Consider the following 26095-nt stretch of genomic DNA (forward strand, 5'->3'; position numbering starts at 1 on the left):
GGACATGTATATTTAGTCCCTGCATTTTAGCATGTGCAGAGGATGGGAAATTAAAACCCAAATTTTACGTAAACTGGTTTGCTCAGCAGCTCACAAGCCTGCTTAGGGTGGTGGGACAAGGCACAAGGACCAGCTGACTCCAGATGGCCTTTCCTGCCACTTCCTCACCAGCAGATGGGTGGYGAATCACTGGGAATTGCTGGCTTCTGCCAGTGCAGGGAATTCAGGTAAGGGGAAATACAGTTCTATTCCAGGGAATATAGCTGTCAAGAGGCCCCTCTGCAGTCCATGTCACCCCTCCAGCCCCCTTGGCAAAAAGTCCTTGACCAGCCAGGCTTTACCTGGGCTCAGCACATTCATGCCACGCAGAGAGAGGAAACCAGAGGGCCAGGAAGTTTGGGGGACTGCAGGGAGTGGAACAGTCTGTTCCCATAAGGGCTGATCTGGCAGCTCTCAGGCAGGACCTGGCAGGGCTGGAAACCCGCTCCAGGGCTCTGAGGTTAATTTTCTGGACTCTGCCCCTTCCACTTATGTGCTCGGCTTGTCGCAGTGCAGACATCAACCCTGCTGCTCTGCTGCTGGCGCTGCAGCCAGGCCACGGGCAGCAGCCCGAGCCAGAAAGCCCTTAWCTCCGTCACTCAGAGCCCATGCTGCAGGTAGCTCTGCCTTATGGCTGCGGATAACAGGCTGGTGTTTTCAATTGCCTACAAGGCTATTTTGGGCACAAATAAAAACATTTCTCACAGATTTCACACACTATTACACGTTTTCCCTCACAAACATCCTCACACAAACCCGCCCTCATGCTGTCTAGCACTGCCCTCGCACATGCAGCCTCCCCCACACACATATACTTCGAGGCAAACACACTGTCGCACACACACTAGGCACACCCTCGCACACCCGCACACTCTCGCACACCCACGAACTCACCCCTGTCGCACACCCTCACACACCTTCCTCACCCCTACAGCCGGACACACGCACTGGCTCCCCGCGCCACAAGATGGCGCCGCGCCTCAGCCTGCGCGGGCGGGAACCGAAACGGGAGCCTCAGCAGCTCCCAAAAAGGCGGGTTTTTAACAAAACAAAACCAAAAACACCCAACAGYAACACCAACAACAGGATTTTCCCTTTAAATACAAGAGAGCTGGTCATTTGGCAGCTGCACATGCCCTCCTGTCCACTTCAGAAGCTCTTGCCAGGGGGATTTACCTCAGGGCATCTCTTGCAAAGAAAAGCTACCCCAAGCACGATGTACTCAGAGAAGATAGAGGGGCTGGAGGACCTGAGGGAGGCCTAAGGGACTGCCTTAGTCCAGGCCTTACCTTGTAGATGCAGGACTTGGCATTCAAGAAGAACAGCTCAATGGTGGCGTTATCCTTTAGGTAGGAGATGCTTTCAATGTAGAACCTGAAAGGGAAAATTACAGAGGTGAGAAAACTGCAGGGCGAAAGCGTGAAAATGGACTCCATGAATGCACAGCAACCTCTGGACAAATCTACTGAAAACATTTTTTTYCTGCTTAAAAAGGAGACCGAGAACATGGAAGAGGCTTGAGAATACTGCAGGATGCAATCAGTCGCCGCATCCCCAGCCATACTGAAGGCTCRTCACTGGATAATCATTATCACTGGATGATTTTGTTTCTCACCTTTCATTTTGTGTGCAGGCTTCCCTCTGTTTTCCATCATATGGAGGCATTTCTTTCTCCCTCCTTCACCTAGCCTGCCAATTTCTGCACTGCATTTTGTAAAATGCCCACTGCTAGAAATCCACTCCAGGGTTCCTTCCCTGGGTACTTTAGCTCTTGTATTGGGTATTTTTAATAAAGTAAAATGTATTTCATGTACTTCATGTATTTAAGCAGCTGGCACGTAGCCGCTATGGTGGTAAAATAAGTGGGCAGGAATTGCTGAGGACCTTGTACAATTTGCCAGTACAATGAACAGTGATGCTGAGGATGATTGGGAAGGAAAATTATGTAATATTTTGGTCAGAAGATGAACTCAGAAGTCAGAAAGAACCTGCCTAGCCCAAATGCTCAGTTTTAGAAAACTGCACTCACTTGCATTAGATGAATACCCCAAATATTTTCCTTTCTAGGGTAATAAGTTTGAGATGAAATGTTTGCAAGATGCCACCAAAGTTAATGGTCATTGCATATACATATCTCCTGGGTTTTTAAGGTTCCTATGGTAACAGAGAAAGGCTGGGAATAATGAAAATGAATTTTTCATTTATCTCATATTTTGAATAAGGAGAAAAATATATATACTTGCCTCCTCCAATTTAGAATGATCTTTAAGTTGCTATACAGTGACACCAATGTCCCTTACCTAAATTTCACTACTATCATGGCTTGTCACAGGCAATTTGAATAGAGAAGGTGCCAGGGAAATGCTGTCTGCATTAGGAACTTAAAAAAACAAGGAGATCCCTTAGGAAACAGGGCTGCGTTGCAGGGTCCAGTTACAGGGAATCTCGGTCTCTGACCCTGCTGTCTGGGAGCAGAGCTGTGAAACCTGCCGAAGCTCCCAGGGCTACGTACAAGCTTATAGAGGCTGTCCATGTCGAGCTATTTGCAGAATGCAGGGCCTTAAATATAACCTTTCTAGGGCTAAAGGGCAAAGCTTTGTAGTGCTCCCAAGTGCCTTCTGAAGACCCTTCAAACCAACTTCTTTCCTGACAGGTCCAGTGAGCTATTCTCTTACTAAAAGTGAGAGAAACATTTTGAGAATTTTTTGGTCATCTCTTGAACTTTTCTGACTCACCTCATCTCCTCCCCCCTCCAGAATAAGTCAAATGTCAAATAATAATAATTAAAAAAAAAATCAAATGTTCTCTATTTTCATTCTTTTTTTTTCTCCTAGTTTCCACTGGGTTTCACCTAATGTCCTTGAAACTGTATTTGAGTAAGTAAAAAGATATTGGCTTTAGAAAAAAAAAAAAAAAAAAAGATGCCACATTAAAATGGTGCCTTCTTGCTAGATCTGCCTTGTGAGTGCAGCTGGTTTTCCATCTGCTGAATTCATGGTGAAAAAGTGATAATTTTACACCTACTGCTCTTCTTGAAGATTGTTCCGTGCTTAGCACCACTACCAATGCTCTCCAATGTGTGACAGTAGGATCTTTAATTCCAGGGTTGGATGAAAGAAGAAAAATTTGTTCCATTTCAAACCCTGGTGAAGATGAGCAAAAACGCTTTTTGTTTCCTCAGCAGATCAAACAAGACCACCCTGCTGATCACTAGAGGGCAATATTGCATTTCAGAAGGCTGCAAAGATCTCTCCCAAAGGCTTGCACACTTAACACAGATCATTTTCTGTGTAAAAACGAGTATCTTCAGAGCCCAGAGCTGGCACATGATCCTTCATCTTCACAAAGAAAACCCAATTCTCTAGTGACCTGCAGAGTAGAAAGTGCTGRTGAGCTACTAGCTCCTACCCATGCACCCAGGCGGATACAAAGCACGTGCACCAAGAAACTGGTGCTATTGAAAGAAAACAGATTTGCAGAGCGAGCTCTTGGGAGATTTGCTGCGTGGTGAGCTCCGAAAACCYGAACTGGAGCAGGCTCCCTTCAGCAGCAGCAAAGGGAGGGAAATACACTTTTATTTTTTGCCCTGATTATGGATTTCTGTCAGACTGCCTCCTGTTTTCACCTTTTCCAAATACAAGGAAGGAAAGCACACTTTAAAATGAGTGGTATGTCAGTGACTAAGGAGGCAGGAAGAAGGATCCAGCTGCTAAGGCAATGAACCAAGCAAGAGATGTGGGTTAAATTCCTCACTCTGACACAGGTTTCCTTCATGACCTTGAGCAAATTATTTAGCTGCTTGAGGCTGTTGTTCTGTGTTTGTAAATACTCTCCCCTCCTGTGACACCTCTGTTGGCCCAATAGCCACTTTTATTACTGCCTATTTCAAGGCCCTCAGTTTTGAGGGGAAAACTGTAAGACCTTTGTCAAGGACTGCTCAAAGAGCTGCATTCCTTGAGAAATTAGGTGCCTGCTCTGAGGAAAAGAAGAAAATCCCACAGGACATTATGAGAGTTTTTAAGTTCTTAAGTTTAAAAGAGGGGAGAGCCAGCCATTGATAATCCTGTTTCTACATTTCCCTTCATGCTGCGCCCCTGGGTCACTTGTAATTCATCAAGTATATTTTCCAAGCATTAATTAAATGGACCAGTGAATATTGTGCTGGGTAATGAACGCAAAGTGCCTGTCTCGRCTGCCTGCTCTCGGCAGCAGGAAGATAATCACGAGTATTGCGGGAGGTATTGTGGAAGCCTTCGGTAACTGCTCCATCTGGAACATTTACGTCTTTTCGTGTGAGGACGGGTCTTGTGCTTACCAGATTGCTCTGTATTAAGTGCTGGTTAATGGGCAACTTGCTCTGAGACAGACCCCTTAGGCCCCCTCGTGCTGGGATGACCGGTGATCCGCATCGCTCCCAGCCAAGCACAGACTTTAATATGGTGCTGCCAGTAATGAGCAACTGTGGAAGCTCCCAATCCTTGAGCAATCCTTAGTGTTGGCAAAGGGTGTTTCCAAAGGGTGTACTCTAGGTGTCCCTGCTGGAGCAGGGCAGTTGGACTAGATGATCTCTGAAGGTCCCTTCCAACCTCAACCATTCTGTGGTTCTGTGGTTCCCGACAGCCCTGGGATACCCCTTCCATCCAGGGGGAGAAAAATGCCCCCTCTTGTGTCCCTAACAAATGGAATAGGGGGGGGAAATAATCAAATGGCTCTCCTTTACCTGTGTGAAAACATTATTTTTGCTGGGAAAATGGCAAAATSAAGCAAGATGATTTTGGTTCTCACACAGAATCACAAAATGGATGAGTTGGAAGGGACCMCTAGAGATCATCTAGTCCAACYCCCACTGCTCAGGCAGGGACACCTAGAGCATGTGGTACAGGATGGCATCCAAATTTTTGATTTGCAAAATTGTGATTTTGTTTTGATATGCAGTGATTTCTTCTGGTGCTTCTTCCTGTTGTAGGTAGGAAACACACTTAGACTCCAGGAGGGAGGACTCCGAGATGGGCAGATATGGGTCCACCCTGTCASTGGAGGGCCCCTTGGGTCGTTATTTCAAAGCAATGGGTAAAGGAGAAAACCTTTTTTTGCCTCATCCATCCCAGGGTCTGGCCTATTACCCTCTACCACATAAAAYCTCAGTGGATAATCTGAAAAATTTGAGGCCACTGGCTAACCAGGAGAAGAAAACCCAAATACATCAGTATAATAAACTTAAATGCAGACGTCATTATGTCCAGTGTTTCGTGCTAAATGAGTTTTCTGAACAGCGCTGATCACACTTTTATTTTCCATCCCTGCTGGCTAATAGTTGTGCCTGAGCCCTTTATGTGCTGACACTTCCAGCAGACAGTGGTCCTGCTAAATAGTTGGCCTGTTAAGTATTTTATTTTGAATAAAAACCAGGGATGGTGAAAAGCCCCCTTTGCCTCCCCTCTGTGTTCACTTGCCTTTCCCTCCCATACCCGGTGCCCTGCGCTTGTGTCGTGCTTGAGGCTCCGTCACAGCATGAGSGGCCAGAGCTGAGGCTGGAGATGTCCCCGTTGGAGGGTGGACCATGGGATGCAGCAGGAGGGACTGTGTCTACCTCGCTGGAGGGAATGTGATTCCAGGAGGATGAGGAATTGCAGCTGCCAAAGCCGTGGCAATTATTTAACCTGGGCCTCCTCCCTTTCTCCCACCATCTGCACTGCACCCTAAAGCTGCTTGCACATTTTCCAGCTGCCCACTCATTTTTTTTTTTAATCATGTGGTTTGAGGATATTTATTCACTCCTCTACTTCACCTTTTCCACCTGCAAAATACTAAGTGACCTACTTTGGACTATTCTGGACTCAACACYGTCCCATACTCGACATCGTGGGAATTTTTGCAGGTCACCCAGTGCTCCGGTAGCAGGATTTACCCCTGCAGCACTTTTTTCAATCCTGTTTTCATGGGGCACCCCCACAACAGGCCCTTCTGCTGGCTTCCCTGCTGACAGCAAATCACTCCCACCGGGGAAAGATAAAAATGCACAAGTTRCAATGAAAATGGAAATAATGTCTGTGATTGTGACCCAGCCAGAGAATCTGTGTGTAGGCATTAACTTAGGTGCTGCTGCTTGATCCARATTGGGTACAAATCCTACCCTGGCGGCATCCATCATTTCTGCATAGTGTCTRTGGTGCTGTTTAAATGCCTCCTAAAATTAGACCAGACAGTGCTGCCAGCCTCAAGGCATTCAAAATGTGGCTCAAAATAACATTTTCTTTTAGAGTTCTGCTTTTTCTTCCCCCTCAGGTAGCTGAATGCAAAGGGAAAACAACTTATCCCCTTCTCTAAACACAGCTCGCTTATCCAAATACATTCCCAGTTAAGCAGAAAACAGAAATTACGTTATGGGACTCCAGAGCCAGGCTGCTATTAAGACGTGTGCGTAATGGATGGCTCTGCTCGGAGCTGCGTGCTAAGTAGCAGAGCCCCATTAGTTCCTTTCCTCAAGCAAAGGTCAGTTTTCACACAAGTAAATCTTCTGTCTGGACAGAAGTTGCTCGTATCTCTAAAGAGGCTCGAAGGAGCAAGGCCTCCCCGCAGGCAATTTATTGCACCTTCCCCCTGGTGAGCAGAGCGGGGGCCACCCTGCGAAGGCTGCAATAAATTGTGTGCAGGGAGCCTTTCCTTCCAGCACAAACAAGGGCTGTCTCCCGCAGTGGCCAAGAGCACTTGGGAAAAGGATGGGAGAGAGCTTTATCCATATTAAAAAAGTCCATGATGATTCCCTAGCATCTTCCTCTGGGCGCTAACAACGGGGATGAAGTATTCCCAGGGCTGGAAGAAAACCGTGTTGCTTCCCTTCCTCTCCTGACTACAGAATAGACGTATTTGACAATCCATTCCACGTGTTTCATACCATGRGTGGAAAGAGAGCTGCTCCTTCTCCATCAAGAGCATAAACTGGTGATCTGAGGGGAAGAGGCTCCACCACCAGCCCTCCTCCCTCATCTTGGCACCAGCTCTCTGGCTGCTTTCCCTYGTGCCACCAGCTTTCCTCAGCGATCTTTTTGAAGACCACTGCAGCTAATCCATCGCCCTCATGCCCCCATCACCCGGAACAAAACAGTGGAGCACCCCATACCCATCTAGCGTGGAAAACCTGGGAGACAGAAACAGCCCTTTGYATGTGAGACAAATAAATTGCTCTGGTTAATTTAGTGTGGTTCTGTTCAGCTCTTCCTGCTACAGCAGTTGCTGTCAACACCATCCCCTAATCTAATTTCTTTGGGACAAGCATTTCCCTTGCCTTGAGGGACAGCTACTCCCAAACAGACTAGTGTTCCTTTTATTTTTTTTTAAGGTTAGTCCTTTTCTAATGGAATATATTGGTTTAAAGTCCGGATATAAAGGGAGGCTTGAAGTAGTCTAAGGCGTCATGAGCAACTAAAATCTAGTTGGATTCCAGTCAAGTAGTTAGGCAAAGTCCTGTAGATGGGGATGCTTCCTTAGGCCTGGCTGAGCTGGTGCTGTTTGAAATAATAACAGGCTGCCCAGGGAGGTTGTGGAGTCTCCTTCTCTGGAGATCTTCCAAACCTGCCTGGATGCCACCCTGTGCCCCGTGCTGTGGGTGTCCCTGCTGGAGCAGGGGGTTGGACTAGGATCTCTAGAGGTCTATTTCAACTTCAGCCTTTCTGTGGTTCTCTGGTTGTATAGGTCACCCTTAATGCATATGGAGGGATTCACCACGTGAAAGGTACGTAGCTCCTGTGGACACGCATCTGAGCTGGGGTCTTAGGTCAGGGCAGAGAAATCTGCTATTTCAGACTGCAACTCAAGGATGTGAAAGCAGTGACCTACAGCAGGCAATGTGAACTGTGCCTAAAAAGTGACTATTGGTCTCCAAGAACTGCGCAAGGAAGGAGGTTGTGCTAACTATCTTTGATGTGGAACAGGCTACCAGGTAAACACCTCCCACTTGGCAGGGCTCATCACACCMAGCACAGACCAAGGCCACCAAGGCCACCACCAGTGCTCTCAGAGCTACATTCTTCCCGGTTAAGGCAAGTAAGGACATACATCTGCGTTGCAGCATGTGTTTTGGTGCTGTTCTCTTATTTAAGGCCATGGATATGAACGCTGTCCCACAGTGTATTTGAATGTGGGGGATTCTTTTTTTATGCTTTCTTGGAAGAAAAGTCCTGCATGAAATACGTTTTGATTCAGCATCACAACTTGCGTTTTGATTCAGCATCACAGCGCGTTGTCAATGATTAGCTGGTGGAATATACGTATTCTCTACCCTGAGAATATGTATATTCATTATGCACCAATATCTTTCAGATTGCACCAGGGAACTGAATGTTATTTGCTGAGCTTGTTTGGATAAGTTAACAGCATGATAAACATCTGGAAGGTAACAGATCAGTCCCATGCTGCCTCTTCTCTAACCAGGGACTGCTGATCCTTCAAGGTCTTTGTATGCGGGTAAGACCTTACTGTAAAAGACCTTACTGTAAAACCAGGCCTTGCTTTCTATGAACAGTTTGTGCTTTGGTCCTGTCTCACCTCAAAGATTTCCACCACAGAAATAGCTTTGCTCCTTTTTTTCTCCCGTCCACTGGAATTAGACCAAAGCGCTGCTTCCCTTTCTGCTCCCGGCTGGAAGCACAACCTCTAGCAGAAGCCACTGCTTGCTCTGTGTTTTCCTCTGACCTCCTTGCTCTCTGCCTTTCCACACCTCACTGAGGTTTCTGCCATTCACCATGCAGCTTATTTCATAATGYACAATGTCAACTGTCCTCTTCTGGTCTCAAAATACCTCAGTAAAGGCAGCTAACCCAGCCACTCTACTTCTTTTCCACCCTCTATCCTTTCCTTCTCCTGGGCTTTAGTTATGACTCTCATCTGATTTCTYGTCTATGTCCTGTAGGATCTTCTAAGCAGGGAATGGGTCTCACCTACCATCAGGTGGCCAGGGCTTTAGAAAGCCATACAGGAAGCTAATTCTAATTAACTACTATCACTACTAGGTATTAACTACTGGCTCTACTAGAACTAATATCACTCCTGTCCTGCAGCCAGATGTCCCACCCCTCCTGGAAGACACATGGCAGTCCTTCTTGCTTTCATGTACAGCTTTAATGCTATATAAATGAATGTTAGCAAAGAGTCTCATAAAATAATATTGCACAAGAATAGCCACAGGGCAGTTCACATCTGCCCAGGAAATGCTCATTGCTTCCTAGGTTCCTATTCTGCTCTCAGTGGAAAGCATCCAAAGAAGCACTGTAAGATCCTAAAGACAGAGGCTTAAGTGGTAGCTGTATATGGGTGCAGGGGCAAAAAAGATTCCATCTGAACCAATGTTAACATCCTTCTTCCTCCTTCTTTCACAGGGCTCTGTGAAACTGTCAGTCTTTTATTGCAGAAGACACTGGACATTAATGCTGGACAATGTCAAGCCCTGAGGAAAAGTGCAACAAAATGCTATGAAATAGCTTCAACAGTGCTGCAGAGTTAAATAAGGGAGCAAAATTTCACTTTGCAACGTTTGTGAACTGTCCTATTTGCAAACAGTCCCTCCAACAAACCTTAGCTTAAAAAGCCTGCTGCCCTTTAAGTGAGCATTCAGAGCAATCTAAATAACACGGTATGTTTGGTGGGCAGCTTGCCCATCAACACTGCTGCAGGCATTTGAAGGGTAAAAACAATTTTGATGGTCACATAAAAGATGAAAATGGTTCTTCCATAGCTCCCCCTCCACAAGAACCACCATTTACTGTTCTTGCCTGAAGCTTCATATCTTCCGTAGTTACCCAGTATGGTTCCACTGTGCTTTTACTTAGACAAGAGTAAAATAACCACAGTTCCTAAATCCTGATTCAGTGAACAGATTTCTCTGTAATGAACATCTGGCACATCTGGTTACTTGTATTACTATCCCCCCAATTATGACCCGCAGCACCAATCTAAGCTTTTTTCAGCTCAAATTCTTGAGAGAGTTAATGTAAGAAATGTATCTGAAACACAGACAGCCCTTTACCAAGATGTTATGGACACAGCAGCACTTAAAAATTAGCACATGGGTAGATATGTAAGGAAAAGAAGTAATTCTCTCTGCTTCCCCACAGAGCAGCAGGGGGAAGAAAACCTCCTGCTGTTGGAATGGATGGTTCCCTATAGCACTGTGCACTCTCGGACCATCAAATACAACCCCAGCTATTTGTCTTTTCACATCCCCTTCTCTAGTCCTCACTTTAATTCCCAAACCAGAACTCAAACTGCTGGGTAATGGATACATGGAGCCTTTCCAGTTTGAGCCAGATGCCTGGAGATGGTTTCTTCTCCAAGTTCCTTCTGCTCAAATCAGATTTGGGGATGGACATGGGTACCTGTTGCATGCTAGAAAATTCTTGCAACTTCTTGTGAGCAAATGGCACCCAGAGGGGAAGCAAATCAGTAAAAAAAGCTGAGATAGAAGTTAATGCTCACTCTTACTTTTGAGTCATCTGTCCTTCCCATCTATTACAGGCTGCAGTGCAGTGTGATGGATCCACTCATTACCACCACAAAAGAGAGCATAACCCTCTATTCAGCCTTTTTTCCCCACTCCCTCTTTTCAGCCACTGAAAGCTCATTTTCCCCTGTGGATTTGCCCTATGGATTATGACTCCAGAATAGGAGAGGTCACTCATTTACTCATTTACTAAATTGTTCTATGGATCAATAATCGTAAGATATCCCTTGGCTCAGATATTGCTCGAATGACTTCTTGTGTCCACTGTGTTGCCAGCTCTCATAAAACAATACAAATGGCAATATTTAAGCTCACTGAATCATCCTCAAAATGAATATCAGCGTAGCTCAGTAGCACTGGGCTTTATGCATTGCTGTTCCACAGCTAAAAACTGGGCTTAGCTTTTGTTCAGTCAGAGCTCTCCCTGTTTTCATTGCTTAAAAGTTAACCACATTTGGAGGAGAGCACCAATAACTTTGTCAGGTTTGAAACTCAGGTGGATCTGGTTCGTACACACTGGAAATGTTCAGGGTGTTATAGTTCAAAGCACCTGAAATGTCACAGGTAGAATAACCTGCTTTCTTGGGAGACACCAGACCAGATCTTGAGTCTTGAGGGCTCCATGCAGCTTTGATTTGTCCTAAAATAAATCTACTGCTGAATATAGGGACAGAGCAGAACAAAGACGCTCTTCTCTCGAAAAGCCTCCCTTGTAACGGGAGTTACRTGAATGACAAGCACTGTGCACACAGCGGGATGAAAAGAAGCCTCACTTAGGGGAAGAAACCCAAAAGTAAGTCTTCATTTTTTTGTGGATACCGTGGAATGAGCGGGGGTGATGTCAGATGTAACGTAACACTGGAGTGGAAAGGCTAACAGAGAAAGGCACCGTATCACTTCACCGGCCAGTCACAGACATGAGCTGTACATTAAAAGTAAGCCAAAACCCCCAAGTTAACTTTGTGCAGATGCCATCCCAACCCCCAGCCTCCTTCTGGATCTTTTAATGCTGCAAGAACAGATTTGTCTTCTCAGAAAATACCTCCCTTGGAGGCAGCAAAGCTGTGTACACAAAAGCACTGAGCGCATTCCAGCGGCTCCCAAATGCTCACAGTGCCTTGTAAACCCCGCCAGTGCAGGAAAATTCTCTAAAACTGGCACAATCTTCATTAAAAGCTTTTCTAGTCTGGTCCTGTCCAGTCTACAGATGTGCCTTATACATAAGCCAACTGGCTGCCAGAAAATGCCATCATTTGCTATTGCAGATAATTCATTGTGCCATTGTGTGGCTGAATCCAGAACGCGAGTATGACAGATTTATACTGGGATTAATTTGGTCACTGACATAACACACACTTTGGGCAAAATCCAGGGGAAATGGATGGCTCACCCAAGAGGAAGTGAGTGTTTTTCCTCCAGGTGGCTGGTTCAAATTGGCTTTGCTGGCAGAAAGAGGCTTTTGTTCCACAGCCCTGCCAAGCTTGGACCTTCTAGGAGTGTTCAAAGCCCGCAAATAAAAATTTAAATCCRTGAAAGACATAACGTCTGATGGTTCCTCATGCACAGTTTCCCTCTGTGTGGCTACAGGTCTCGCTGTGGCTACAGCTCATTTATACATGTGTCAGAGCTGAAGAGCTTATAAGAACAGCCCTAAGAGTGTCAGTTTGTCTACAGGCATTTCTGCAATGTGAGAAGAAGACAACCCTGTTTCTTCACCCCTAGGGAACGGGCTGTTTGTAGGTGCATCCCGAAGGAATGACTGTGGCACACACTTACCTGACACAGAAGTACAGCACCACGGGCCCTGACTTCTTGGGGAAGTCATGCTCCAGCACTCGGCGGTCCAGCTGCAGCCAGTTCAAGTGCCCCCTGATAAGAGAGGAGACAGTCATGAGCCCAGCAGAAAAGAGCTTCCTTGCAACGAGGTCTGAGGTGCTAAAAAAGCTGAACTCAAATGCTATTTGCCCTCGGCTATTGCCTGGTATTTGAAACACACAGTAAATGTTTGAGGAGCAGAAGTGATATCATCCTGGCAGTGTTTCAGTGTGAGAATCGACAAGCTAAAGTTCAATCTGTCGGAGTGAGAGCTGGCAGCCCAGAGCAGACGGGGCAGGACAAAACGGGAAGAGCTTCACCTTTTATTACAACCCCCAGGAGCAGATGCATCATTAAAAGGCCATCAAGCTTTTCATTAAAAATCCTTATTGTTAATAGTTACCACGATGCCTGCAGTGCTTCACTGAAGGCTCAACCCAGCTCCGTCCAGGCTCAGTTTATTCATCACGCTCATGCCTGGAAGAGCCTCTCCAGGTTTGCCAAGCCTGGCTTCTCCCTTCGCCGGAGAGCACCTGGAAAGCAGCTGCTCCACATAGCTTTCCAGCTCCCGTTACCACATGCTGCTCTCCTCGTGCCTGGATGGTACCTGCCACTATTATTTTCTCTGATAATTTATCCATTTGTGCCTTGCTGCCGTAAGCTTCCCTGGGCAGCAGCTCTGCTCTTTGCCACGTTGTAAACCACCCAGTGCCTGTGTGGTGGTTTATAAACACCCTTATTTGTATTACACTGGCACCTCACTCAGCTGAGATAAGGGGTCTATTAAATTATACTCCATACATACATAGGAAATACATAGGGTGAAATTCAGGCCCCTCTGAAGTCAGCAGGAATTTTGCTGCTGCCTTGAGTGCTGCTGGAATTGCATCCCGTGGACATTTCGCTATTGATTTCAGTGAGACCAGGTTTCATCCAAAGGGAGACACGGCCCCTTCCTGCAGCACTTTGCTGTCTAGGCAAGCAATGGCACAGAGATTTAAAGTGATTTGAGGGGGGGAAGCATGCAGCAAATAAAGGAGGAAATGGAATTCAGATGTTCTGAGCTCTGCTCCATTCTGTAGTCACTGGTTCATGCTAATCCTCAATATTAATCATTTCACAAAAAAAAAAAAAAAAAAAAAAAAAAAAAAGCTGTGTTTAAAAGCCATGTGAAATTAAGTTCTAGGGTTGCCACAAGCCTTAGAAATGTACCCTGTCAGCAAGCACAGCAGCTTTCACAAAGGTCTGCCCATTACTCCTCGGCACCGCATGTGCTTTGAGTAACTAAGAAACTGCCTTGGAAACGAAGCCACAACAGCTATTTAGCAATTTGACCATATCTGCAGCTTCCCCTACCCCCCCTTTTCTAGAAAAAATAAATAAAGGGGAAAGGAGCAATTTCTGGAGGCTTTGAGGCACCTGGGTTCAATTTAATTTTCTGAACAGCTGCCCTGGCGTATACAGATGCTGAAGGGGTCGGTAGCTCAGGGCTCCCTGAGCTGTCCCCAGGCTGTCCCTGAGACCAAAGGGGACACGGTGCTGGGCACCTCTTGGTGCAGCATGTTGGTTTGCACAGTCCAAGGGATTCCAAAGGGCTGTGAGCTTCGCTTACCCCTCCGCTGAGTTCAGCATCAGGCATTTATGAAAACAAATCTCACATCCATTTTTGCGAGGTAAAAGTATTTTCCTTGGCTCATCAGTCCTTCAACAGCTCAAGCAGAGAAGAGCAAGATTTGTGGAGGTGGGGACTTTTCAGACTTAGTCTTCTTTTTAGTGTAGAAAAAGAAAAGATTTCAAAGCTTTTAAAAAACGTCTTTTTCTCTACGTATTTTTAACAAGCTTTACCTTTATTTTTTTTCCCTAGGTAGAGAGGTAGCCGTGTGTTAGAGGCACACAGACCTACTGCATTGGGGCCTGTTGCTCAGGACTGGCAAATGCTTTAACCTGGTTTTTAGAAGACAGATGCTCAGTTGTTGGAAAATTAAAGAACCCTAGTCTGGGCACGCAAAACTTGGGGGCGTCCACACTTCCAGCTGTGTTCCCCTTCTTGAGGACTGGCCTTTCTCCTACCAACAGCTTGTTTTGTCCCAAGGTCCCGTTCTRTTTCTCTCAGAGGAGATTCAGAGTGGCAGAAATTAACTATGAGGGCCACATGGGGGTTGAAACTAGACATTCTCACCCATTCCGAGCCTAGGTACAAAATGAGCTTTTATCCRTTTAGGCCAAGGTATGAAACGCTGTCAGAGCAAGGGAAGGCCACACTAAGCCTGACATCCTATCCGAAACCTGTCCAGCTGCATTTGTGTCACCAAAGTAGCAACCGTAGCAGCTCATGGCATTGCAAACCGCTTCCCACCGAGACCCATTTGTTGACAATGGACTTGCAGTTTACATCTATGTTTATTCAACAGAAACGACTGGGTCTGCCTTACRTGTGCAGTGAAGGGTTTAGGAACCACAGTGCAGAAAACAATAATTCATTTCATGTTCTTTCTCATTCTGAAAAGATTYGTTCTCTTCATGCTCCCTGCATCTCAACTTTGGAAACTTGTATCTCATTCTGATGCAATCAGTACAAAAAGAATATATGAATATATATACATATAGACACCAGCATGAGTGCGTGTCATTGCACACATAGATGGGTGTGCATAGGGAACGACACAGTTAACGTGCCACTGAGTTTTGGGGTGGAGGGTTTTTATTACTCCTATCTGCAAAGAGCTTAAATCCAGAGCTCTTTCGAAAGGAAGACGGTCACGTAAATCACTGCCAGGAGCTAGCTGCTCACTGTACTCGGTTTCCACTTAAAATCTTTCGTCACTGAGGGCTTCTGCTCTGCAGATTGTCACCCGGCTCCCTTGTTTTCGGGCATGCATGTATGGCATTTAGCGAGCAGCAGCAGTGAGCAATGACTGGCATCTGCCAGCGCCTGTTGTCTATCAGGAGCCAAGGCCCAGTGCTGTTATGCCACAAACACTTTGCTCTGGAAGCTGTCTTGCTTGTCTTCAGCAGAACTATTCACAGAGTGCAACCCCATATAAGAGAGTAAAATGTTGGCACATACAGTCCTAGGCATGTAATAAACTTGGCAGCTTTCATGGACCTATTTAGGCAGCTTCATTATCTGCATTGATTTGTTCATTTTGGTATTTACATCCATGTATTAACAAATAACGGTGCAAACAGCTTTGAGTGACCTACGAGGAGGTTGAATATTGAAAGCCAGATAATTTTTCACTGTTTGTAGTACCCGTGTTGGCAGTTAAACTGGTGTGTCAATAACAAATACATAATTGCTTTTAGCAAACAGAAACRAGGCCCATTTAGGTTACAGACTGCGTATGGATTTTGGTGCCCAGGGTTGGTATTGTCGATAGCAGGTAGTAGTTTCTGTTTTCTGTTATTAGGGCGTTCACTGAAGAGTGGTACGTCAGTGAGTACTTTGCTTTCAAGTGGATCTGTTTATAGAGATTTACTGGTTAGTGTCTAGATTTCTAAAATTGGCTTCACATTTATTTATGTTTTATAAAGACACTTGGACCAATAAACCAACTCACCACCCYGCTTTAAGGTCAAGCTCACACTGAACTGAATGTTGAGAAAGACCAGCTCATATAATGGAAACCGTATTTGCTATTCTACTTTTCCATCAGCCACTAAAGAAACAAACAAAACTTCAAAAATAAGCATGTGGATTTTCTTACGTAAGGTCTAAATCCATCAATGGAAATATTTTTGGAAGGGACCACAAGGATCTGGAGACTAGATGAGATTAACTGAACAGCTCTTGGTCAGGCCCAGGAAAGGAGGAGCAGTTGAGAGCTCTCCATGGAGCAGGTGGCTCATGTCTAAGGACAAGCAAAGGACATGAAAACCTACGTGTGGCTCCAAGGTTCCTTCTGCAGTGAACAGAAGGAGAATTCTGACCACTTGCTCTGAGTGAATGTTGCAAGCGCTGATGCCAAGGGGAAAGATGGTTAGCAAAGATTCCTGCTAAGCTGAACTGGAAAAAGGCCCTTTCCCAATTTTAATTCGCAGTCAGGCAATGTATAGGTTTTCTGGCTTTACAYCTGTGTCGCAGCTTGGCCTCACATACTATAGAGGACACCCTTTTGACCTGTGCTCTCCCTCAGTTAATGGCTGATGTCCTAAAGCGTTCCTCTGATCATTAAAATAGGAGGCGTTATTCTTTCTCCCATAATAGTCTGACAATCTAATTTTAGTCACACTGAATGCAGTAATGACCYCATATTATCACAAGAAACTATTAAGTCGCCAACGCAAAGGTTGTTCCTATTGATTTTCTTCTCGAGTTGTCATGATAGAGCACAACTAATGAATGGAAATCCCCAGTCCAAATCATTTCTAAATAAATTACTCTCATAGAGCTTTTACTCTTAAATAGAAGAATTGATTTAATAGTTTAGTGGCTTTTCTTCTTTCTAAACTTGCAATTTACCCAACCTCAGACTACATTTATGAACCAAGGCTATTCTGTGTTAGCTGGTCCTTTCATGGAAGGCACACTGAGACTCAGAGAAATGTTATTTGCTAAGGAGGAAATTTTGTAGGGCTGCATCACAGAATTCATGGATTTCTGTTTGTATGACTGGTCTGTTCAGAGCGCCAGCTGTAGGACTATGTCAGTGGCTGTACAAGCACATGATAAGATGCCATCTTTCCTAGTTTTTCAGAAAGGATAGATATTTTTTTTCCTTTCAGATTTGCATTGTGAGTTAAGATCTGTGGTACATACAGCCCAGTTCACTTTCTGGTTCCATGCCCCACATATCTTTTCGGGCTCTGTTCAATCAAACAAAAGAGTTGTTTATTGTTTCAGCATTGGAAAAGAGCTTGTTACTACTGAGGAGGAAATATTATGTGTAAATCATCTCTGTGTCATTTTCACAGCCGTCCAGAAGGCTCCATGTAAGGGTCTCTTTGGGCCAGTATGTGGACTATAGATGAAGCTTCATATTGCCTAGAACTTACTGCTGTGTTGTTGGACTGTGTTCACTGGATGTAATGAGGTTCTCTCCAAATCTTTCATCTGGGCCAGCTGAGCTCCTGCTAGATAATCCTTGCTCCAACTTGACCAAATTGTAGAAGATGAACCAGGTGAGTGGATGCCATCTCACCTCACCCTTTGAAATCCCGTGTAGACAGTGCGCATCCATCCGCATCCCTGGTTCTGTTAGTTGCACCTGGCTTCCCCCAGTGCTTTGGACATGGTTTTGACAACCTCTGTCAGCCTCTTGCACGTCTTCCCATCGCTAACTGAGATATTTGCTCACACCGCCCCGCGTTAAACCTGCCACGGCCCCCATGGAGTCTGAGCTCTGGGTCATTCTCTAATAGCTGACACGTCCTCCTGAGCATCCCTTGTACTCCCAGGGGAATCCTGTGCCCATCCAGCTCAGCTGGCAGCCAGGACTTGCTCTGTTGCTGTATGTTTGCGGATCTCTCTCTGCCCATGAGCCTGTCATGTGTTTTTCCTTTATAAATTGTGCTGTTAAGGCTGGCATGAGAATATTTTCATCCCTTGGTCCTCTTTAGCTTCACTGCTAAACTTTCCTGCATCCTTCAGGCAGCAYCCACTGAGTAACTCCCCATGTCTTATAAGAAATAACACTCAAGTGAACAGTCATTTTCTCCTTCAGTAACTTGCTGATGCCTCTTGCTCTTCCTCATTTGAGGACCAGTCTTATTAATTTGTGTTGGATGGGAGATCTCCTATCAGTGCTGCGCTGCTCATGTCAATGTGACTGCACGGAGTCTGAGCTCTCTCTTGATTTAGGTCTCCAGCCTGCAAGTGCCTGACTTTATGTGTCCCTCCACACCACGAGTCATGTCCTGAGAAGTCCATAGGCTGCCCAAGGCAGACGCTTACCAGCAAAACAGGCTCTGAAGTGGGTATCACCACTGCATTCAATGTGGGTATGGGTATGCACATTAGGTAGCTACCTCTGATTACCTGATCCCAAATAATTTTGCCTGCAGACAATTTACTTGCTCTTTGCAAGTAAAAATACAATTTACTTGTTTCACTTGAGCAGGAGAGCAGAGCTGGCCCATGACAGTGGTTCTGCTGACTCGGTTATACTGGGAACACAACACTGGCTGGAAAATCTTGTTTTCTAAATGAAATAAAGGTAGGCTCTTTTCCCGATGATTATTACAGAAAAATCACAAACTGGGGTGGAATATAGTAGGTGGCCACATGAGACACATTTCATGAGACACATTTGATATGCTGAGGACACTCTAACTGCAGACAGAGAGAAAACAGAGAGCCAGAAAAGAAGTAACAGAAATTGCACAGTCTGACTGAGAGGTCATGGTCCAGGAGCAGCCATAGTAGCCAGACCCTTGGATTTTATCCAGTGTTAATTTTCTACTTGACTTCTATCTTTAAGCAAGAAGAGTTCAACTTTTCATGCTTTACTTTACAAACACAAGCCCTAGAAATGTCCTGTCTATGTATGAAAGCTCAAATTTTGTGGTAATCATAGAACCTGGGACTTGGCAACAGCCAGCACTATCTGAGATGAATATGCTATAATAGACCTATTCTGTGATTTAGCTCATATAGAAATATTATTTATATTTAAAAATCATTTAGTACACATTAAATTTGGTAATCCTTTCCTTCTCACATTTCTTCTTTCATTTTTTTAAGAAGCTCTAATCTGGAATCTAAAACATCAGAAATAATGGAGCAATTTTGTTTTTTTTTCTTTCATTGAAATAATTTAGCATTGGTTTTGAACCTGCTTGAGGGAATTTAATTATATTAAAACTGTAATTATATAGTTCTGCCAATTTGTTAATAATTTTGACCTCTCAATTGGATATTAAGTCCAAGAGAGCTTAAGATAACATTTTACCAATACCAMATGACAAGAAATCTTTGAACCATGGTTAGGAAGGGATTCTTGCTGTCTCTGTACACCCTCAACAGTGCTTAATTTAGTGCAAGAGACCTCTATCACTTTGCAGAAGGGAAAGTACAAGGAAGACTGATGTGAGGTCTTGTCTCCCTGGATTTTAGTCTAGGACCTCAGGTCTTCTGCGCTGCTCCTTTTGCTTAGGAAGAAATTCCACTTGGTTTTACTGTGATCTAACACCTGTGTCTTAGGTTTTTCATTCATGGCACTTACGTTTCATCTGTGAATGCAATTCCAAAGTATTCTTTTTCCTTCAGGTTGAAGTGAGATGCCACCAGGTCAAGCAACTCCTTCGCCAAAAGCTTTGGCTAGAAAGCAAGCAAGAAAAAAAGTGATCAAAATGAAGAACTTTGATACAACTGCAACATGTTTCTGGAAGTAACTGCTATATCTGAAGATACTCTATTGCCTTTCTTTTTATCATTATTATGTTTTCCTTTGTGTTCAGGCAAAATTTTAAAGTAACATTAGCTCTTTGAAATGAGCAGTAGTTTCCCTCCTAGGTAAATAATAAAAAACAGGTGCCTTCACCCTCTTCAGCMCTTAATTTCTCTGTACAAAAATGACCTACCATCTGTCAGTGCTCAGATTTACCATGACTAGCTCACTCATGCTTCTCTGATAATCTAAGTTGTTAAAGCTTTTTATCRGGAACCTTTACAAACACATTTCAGACACCCACTCTCACACGCACAGCGCAGATATATACTTATAGCCCTAATAAAAACATAGTGCCAAAAGATAGGATGTGACAGGACCAAATGAGAAGTAAATTGCGAAACAGAATAGTTGCCCGTGCGCTGCTGTTTGTCATTTAAGGATGAGGAGGTGTCATAAAATGTATGTACTTGGAAGCAAAGAGAGGAAAGTAACACACACTTGCAAAATGCCCTTTGTAAGAACATAAAACTGGGTTCAGAGAAGCTGTTCATCACACACAGAGCACTGGGGCTTACTGCAATGGCCAGTTTTGCATTCTGTGCAAAGCTTTTGTCTCTGTGTCTAATGCTACTGTTGCCCTCTGTGTATCTCCATCAGCTCTGTCAGGCTTTGGTTTGWACTACTGTGCTGCTGAAATCTTGGCCATACTACATGCTATTTCCATGAAAAAAAAAAATGCATTCACTCCCAAACAGATTCATAAGACTCTCAATCTCTCTTTAAGAATGTCTCTAATCTCAACACTGTCCTAGCACTTGACCCTCTTAAGACTAATGGCAACCTGAAATACTCCTCCAGTGTTGCTGTTTTATGCTGCTCTCCACCCCACTCCAGCTCCCTGCTATGTCCTGGTGGAGAAGCACAGGTAAGGGCACGGACACACTGCTTTTTGTCCATGAACCCAGCACAGCAGTGCTTTCTAGGTCATGCCAGCAAAGAAAGAGGCAACACTAAATTTCAATGCAATGCTAAGCATAAAGCAGTCTCTGAGCAGGGTGTGAGTTGCTGTGTAGGAAGATTTGGCAGCAAACAAATTAGGTGGGACTCAACAAACCTCATTTTAATTCCCCAGTCTGACTTCTCCAGCACTGTGAGACTGTGGTGAGGTCTCTTTGACATGTCCACATTACGTGTTGCATTGCCTTTCAGAGGCCCCTGAAATAGCTCCTGAAGGGCTGAGCAGAACAGGCACAGGGCCATGAGCCCACCAGCCTCCCCAGCCTGTCGGGGGTTCCTCGGATCCTCCTGTCCTGGCATTACAGGAGCGTGATGGATGTTCCCAACCTCTGTGTTACCTGTTAAGATGAAACTTCCTTCCCYGGGACATTTTAAGGACGAGCTGTAGTCTTGCTTATAAGGTACTTAAATGCTGTGACAAAAAGGATGTTAAGACTGCCAGATGCAGTGAGCTACAGTAGGCTTTGCACGTATACTTATTGGGGTGATGGATGAGTTTTCAGCTTAACAACAGACAAACTAAGACAAATTGTGAAGGAGAGAGAGGAAAGGCAGGCTGTGTCTGTGCCAGGCACAGCCTAAGCCTGTTTTGTTATAGGTGGTCTTGCTTTTCCCATACCCTTGCCCATGTCTCTGTGCTACCTCCTTTCYTGATCAGGGAAGAAATCAGACCACCGTCTTCTCCGGAAAGGAATTTCTTTCCAGTCTGTGCTGGAGGAGTGGGAATGCATGACCAGGAATRCTCCAGACCCCAGTTGTCCTTCAGGAGAGTGATGGGAAGCCAGAGTGAATTAAGAGCTGCTATCCCTGTATCACTATGGTGCAGATGCTCTGTTGCACGTGATGGAACGATTTCTTCCTCTACACCTTAGGTTTACTCAGAGCTGTATTTCACTAGCCTCAGTAAGAGTCAAATGAACAGGTCTAATTGAGCTCCTTCACTGCCACCCTGGAGGTCCCCACCACTCCTGCTCTCCAGTGGGGGACCAAGAGCSCCAGTCCTTTCCACTCCTTCCTCAGCACACAGAGCCTTGTGTGGCACTGGCTGCTGCATTCAGATGAGCATCCCAAAGACAGAAAGAGGTGGGGAGGAGAAAGTGGGAGAAAAAGGCTTTTCTGCTCTGACGTGATTCTGTGAACTGCGGGCACAATGACACCATTGCCTCTGCGGCCAAGGCCACTGGTGGAGGCAACTGGTGGAGCTGGACCCGGGCCGCCCCACAACAGCAAATCTATCCACACTTCGCTTTGTGGCTGGCACTGCCTGTCACCCACAGCTCTGGGGTGACTCAGATCCGTGATAAATGAGCAGTTGTGCTGCTGAGCAGGGAAGCCTGAGAGCAGCCAGCCCCACCATGTGTCCCAGCTGAGAGGGCAAGGATGGGGAAGAAATGTGTTTGAAACACAGCAGCATTTTTCCAGGTCTAGAAGTGGCGTTTGGAGGGGATAAGCTGGGATTTCATATACCACAAGAGAGCGGGAAAGAGCAATAAATGCGTGATATGGAGCAGGCTGTCCATGAACATGAGGAAGTGATGGGTTCATGAGTTCAGGCAGTCTACGGTGTCATCAGGGATGCTGGAAAAGGGGTAAAACTCCCTTCTCCTGATGTCCAGCCATGCCGCGGAGCAGTGACTATGGGGCTGCACAGCCTCCCTCACCCCACACGCCGCTGCAACTGGCCCCAGGGTGTCAACTGAGGAGCAGGAGCTGCGAGAAGCACSAGCCTTCGGCCACCCTCGCAGGCAAGACGGGTAAGCAAGGTGCAGTCTACACACCTTTTTTAAGTGTCCCTCTTGAAGCGCTCTCTTGTCAGTGCTGCAAGTGCATGCTGCTCCTTGGCTCTACTGAGTGAGAGCTGAAACAGCCCATGCTGCTGCATAGCCTGACAGCTTCCCCTGCGGCTGCTCCTCTCTCAGCACAATCCCCCTCTCCGGGTCTTGGCAGGGGTGGAGACAGGGGTGCGACCTCCCCAGCCCTTGCCCTGGGGCCTCATCCAAAGCCTGCTGCATCAGATAAGGCAGGATAACTCTTGCCTTGCAAGATAAGGGAAAAGAACAATAGATGCAGACCCAGCACTGGAGCGGTGCCAGCTTAGTTACTGGCCCAGTGTCCCTGAAGAGGCTTATGGCAGTGAACTTAAGCCCTACTAGTCCCCTCCAAGATTACTTTCCACTCCCCTCTTAAGCTCTGCAAGGTTATTGTCCCTTTTCAATGCTGTGGGATGTGTCCTGTTTCCCCTCTACACAGATGGGCAACTCGAGACTTTGGTGGGGGAAGGAGGAAAGCGCCTTCTGGAGGTAACAAAGACTTCTCCAGACAAACCTGCGCAGCAGGGATAAGGGATGTAAAGCCCCGGGAGGCACAAGCCGAGCTGCAGGCTGCCTCCTGTCTCAGGAGAGACCCACACGCTGGAAGTTAACGGTTAATCTGCTTGCGGTTCGGGATGGGAACGGCTGAGCGATGACCTCCTTTCATGTGAGCTGCACACACAAAGAGCTCATTAGTGATGCCTGTGGCAAGTTATTTTAATTCATTATTAATTTCTGGACTTSATTTTCCAGAATATTCATTTGCATTAATAAAATCTCCATCACAGACACACTGAAGAAGACAGGACTGGTCTCTGAGAGTACGGAAATACATAGAGAGGACCTTCTGCATCCCAYATAAGTGAATCCCGCAGTGTAAATCAGGACTAGAAACAGGAACTGAACCATGTCCCTAACGCTGCAGGACTGCAAAGCTGGACTTCAGTGACAGGGGACCTGCTGACACCCCKCTGCTTCTGCTGGTCCTTGCCTCCTTCCCACCAAGGCTGCTGCACAATCCGTGCACTGCGCTGCCTTCAGACAGCTACTGCTGGAGAAGCTCAGGAGACAGGAGGGGTTCCTGGAGCTGCATCCTCTCTGTGTGCAATCTGCTTCAGAAAAAGCATCTGGAGAGGCTGACCACAGGTCTAGCTAGCTGGCCTGGACTTGGGGCAGGGTGCACAAGCAGAAATTGGGCAGCTGGCGCAGCGAGGGCTGAGCATGCTTTGCTGCTGATGGGTAGGTCAGCAGAGCAACCTAATTCTGCCCGGGCTTCACTGCCTGCTGCCTTGCACTGCTGTAAGGCTGTCTTTGCAAAAATACACATGAAGAGCAATGTGCTATAACTAAACTGTTGTTTTCACTAGAGAAATCATCACGGCTCTGATCACGGCCCCAGCACAGAGGACAGCCTGTTCTGGCAAGAGCTCTCCACTGGAGGAGGAAGGTCTGAGGGACCTATACTCAATGTGATGGTGTCTCTAGCAGATACTCTAACCATTTCATAGTCAAAAGTCCTATCCCCAGCATAGGAGTCAGCCAAGGGCTTCTACAGATCTGGATTTCCACCTGCTTTCCCCAATTCCTTCTCCAGCCATGAAGGCAGGGCAGAACTTTACTCCCCATCCTTGCAAATACAAGGGCAGCCTCCTCTCTGCAGAGTTCAGGAAGCCAAACCTCATACCTCAGTTCTGTGGCAACAGTTGCACTAGCCGTGGAGCCACCTGATAGGCATAAYAGCATCATCCAGGGGAATCCCTGTCGTCTACAGAGCGGATGTCACTCCGAGTGAACCCTCTGAGTTTCCTCCCTTTCCCCTTGGGAAGGCAGGAGAGCAGAAATGGACTCATTAGGGGCTGCCTCATCAGAAGAACAAGCTGGACACYGTTCCCTGTGATATGGACAATATCAGGGAGGTTCATCTCAGCAGCTCTATGACTTGCACTGACAACAACGACAACAAAAGCTCTGCTTTGAAAATGCACCAAAGATAGTGCAAAAAGGTACATGTGGGATGTCAACCTTGCTTACACAGGCAGAGCTACCTTACTATGTTTACCTGTCACTTAAAAGAGAGCTTCCTCAGGCTAGAGAGAACTGCTTCAAGAGAACTTCAGTGCATGCAATGCACAGGCTCCATTCTTATCTMCTTGGCACTATTTTAAGGAGTGTTCAGCAACATCAAATTAACCATGGAGGATGATTCACTCCTTCTTGCACTGCCCTTATCTGGGGGTGATAACAGTGCACAGGTGACTCTTCCCAATTAGACATGAAGGCAGCTTCTCTTATAACAGCAGAGCATGGCTCTTAGGTAACTCTCCTGGTGCTGGGGAGAGCAAAAGAGTGGATGAGATGCAGGAGTCTGTGGGGACTCGTGCCATCAAGACTCCTTCTATGGAGATACTCACAACCCATCTGGATGTGATCCTGTGCAATGTGGTCTGGGTGCTCCTGCTTGGGGGTTGGACTAGATGCTTTACAGAGGTCCCTTCCGACCTTAATCATTCTGTGATTCTGCGATCCTACAGATATCTGTTTCTCTCCAGGGAAGCTAGGTGATGACTTGGCTGGGAAGTGACACTCTGACTACTTGAAGTGACTCTGGCTGAATCCTGCCCAGAGAGAGCAGAGCTGMTGTCTCAGGAGGCTCTTCTCAAGTGCCGCAGACCAGGTAGCCCAAACCCTCCTGGGACCAGAAGCTCCTGCTGAGCTGCGGGCTCCTCAGGATGGCTCAGAGCCTGGTGTACAAACATCTGCCCATCTTAATGGACAAAACTGGAGAAGGGTAAAGCAGAGGATTTCTCCACAGCTTCAGCAGCTCACTCTGTCAGTTGTGTAAAAATACAACAGAAAAGCAGGCATTCCAGTATTAAATATTCAATATAATTAAAAGACAAATGTTACTGGGATTTGAGCAGCCTGAGGAACTCCAGAGCCATGTGTTTCCCCAGTGGAAAGAAGGGCTGCCCACTTTTGGCAGAGGAGCATGTTTCTCAATGACAGCTTCCCATTACATTTGGAAATGAGTGAGTTATAGAGAGAGATTATCTATCCACAGTCCAGCAGTGCCATGAATAAAAAACAGATGACATGGTATTAGCAGCTGCTGGTGCGCCCTTAGAAATGCAGGCACACACAAAGTATATTTTATTGTTTTATGGACTGTCAGACAAGCCTATCTATTCCCCCTCCCCATTTCAGAGCCTCTGCCTCATTCTCTGTGACAGAAGGTTCTGGGAAATGCACAGTTTCAACATATGGACAGACGTTCACTGCCCAAATCCATCCAGCACGGAGACACACTGAGCTGTGGGAACCAGGTAACTAGACCACGCTTAGTAATGCTTCGTTGCATTAGATTAAAAGGCCAATTACCATATACTGTCTTCTTCCTGGAAGAACTTGCAGCTAGTCACATAAAGGGACTAGGACACCACCAGGCCAAATGCTGCAATCCTAAATACTGCTGAAAATACCCCAAAGTCATCAGGCATTCAGCCCTGGAAGGAGAGAGCAGTGCTGAAATAAATGTCTGAGCTCCTCCATGGTGGTGAGGTAGATGTGTATGCCAAAGAGTTTATCAA

At 45.9% G+C, this 26095-nt stretch overlaps 1 protein-coding gene across 1 annotated transcript in view; it reads right to left on the reverse strand.

Moving 5' to 3' along the window:
* The window catches only part of FRMD4A (FERM domain containing 4A), a 193233-nt gene that overhangs the window by 61376 nt on the left and 105762 nt on the right, over window positions 1-26095 (reverse strand). Inside the window, exons 3-5 of the mRNA XM_026033314.1 lie at window positions 19513-19607; window positions 12311-12403; window positions 1329-1413 (exon numbers count right to left, since the gene is read on the reverse strand). Coding sequence (XP_025889099.1) covers window positions 1329-1413; window positions 12311-12403; window positions 19513-19607 — 273 coding nt within the window. The remainder of the gene's footprint in view (window positions 1-1328; window positions 1414-12310; window positions 12404-19512; window positions 19608-26095) is intronic.

Source organism: Nothoprocta perdicaria, unplaced genomic scaffold (assembly GCF_003342845.1).
Source record: "Nothoprocta perdicaria isolate Ctin4 unplaced genomic scaffold, notPer1 scaffold_127, whole genome shotgun sequence".
NCBI lineage: Eukaryota > Metazoa > Chordata > Aves > Tinamiformes > Tinamidae > Nothoprocta > Nothoprocta perdicaria.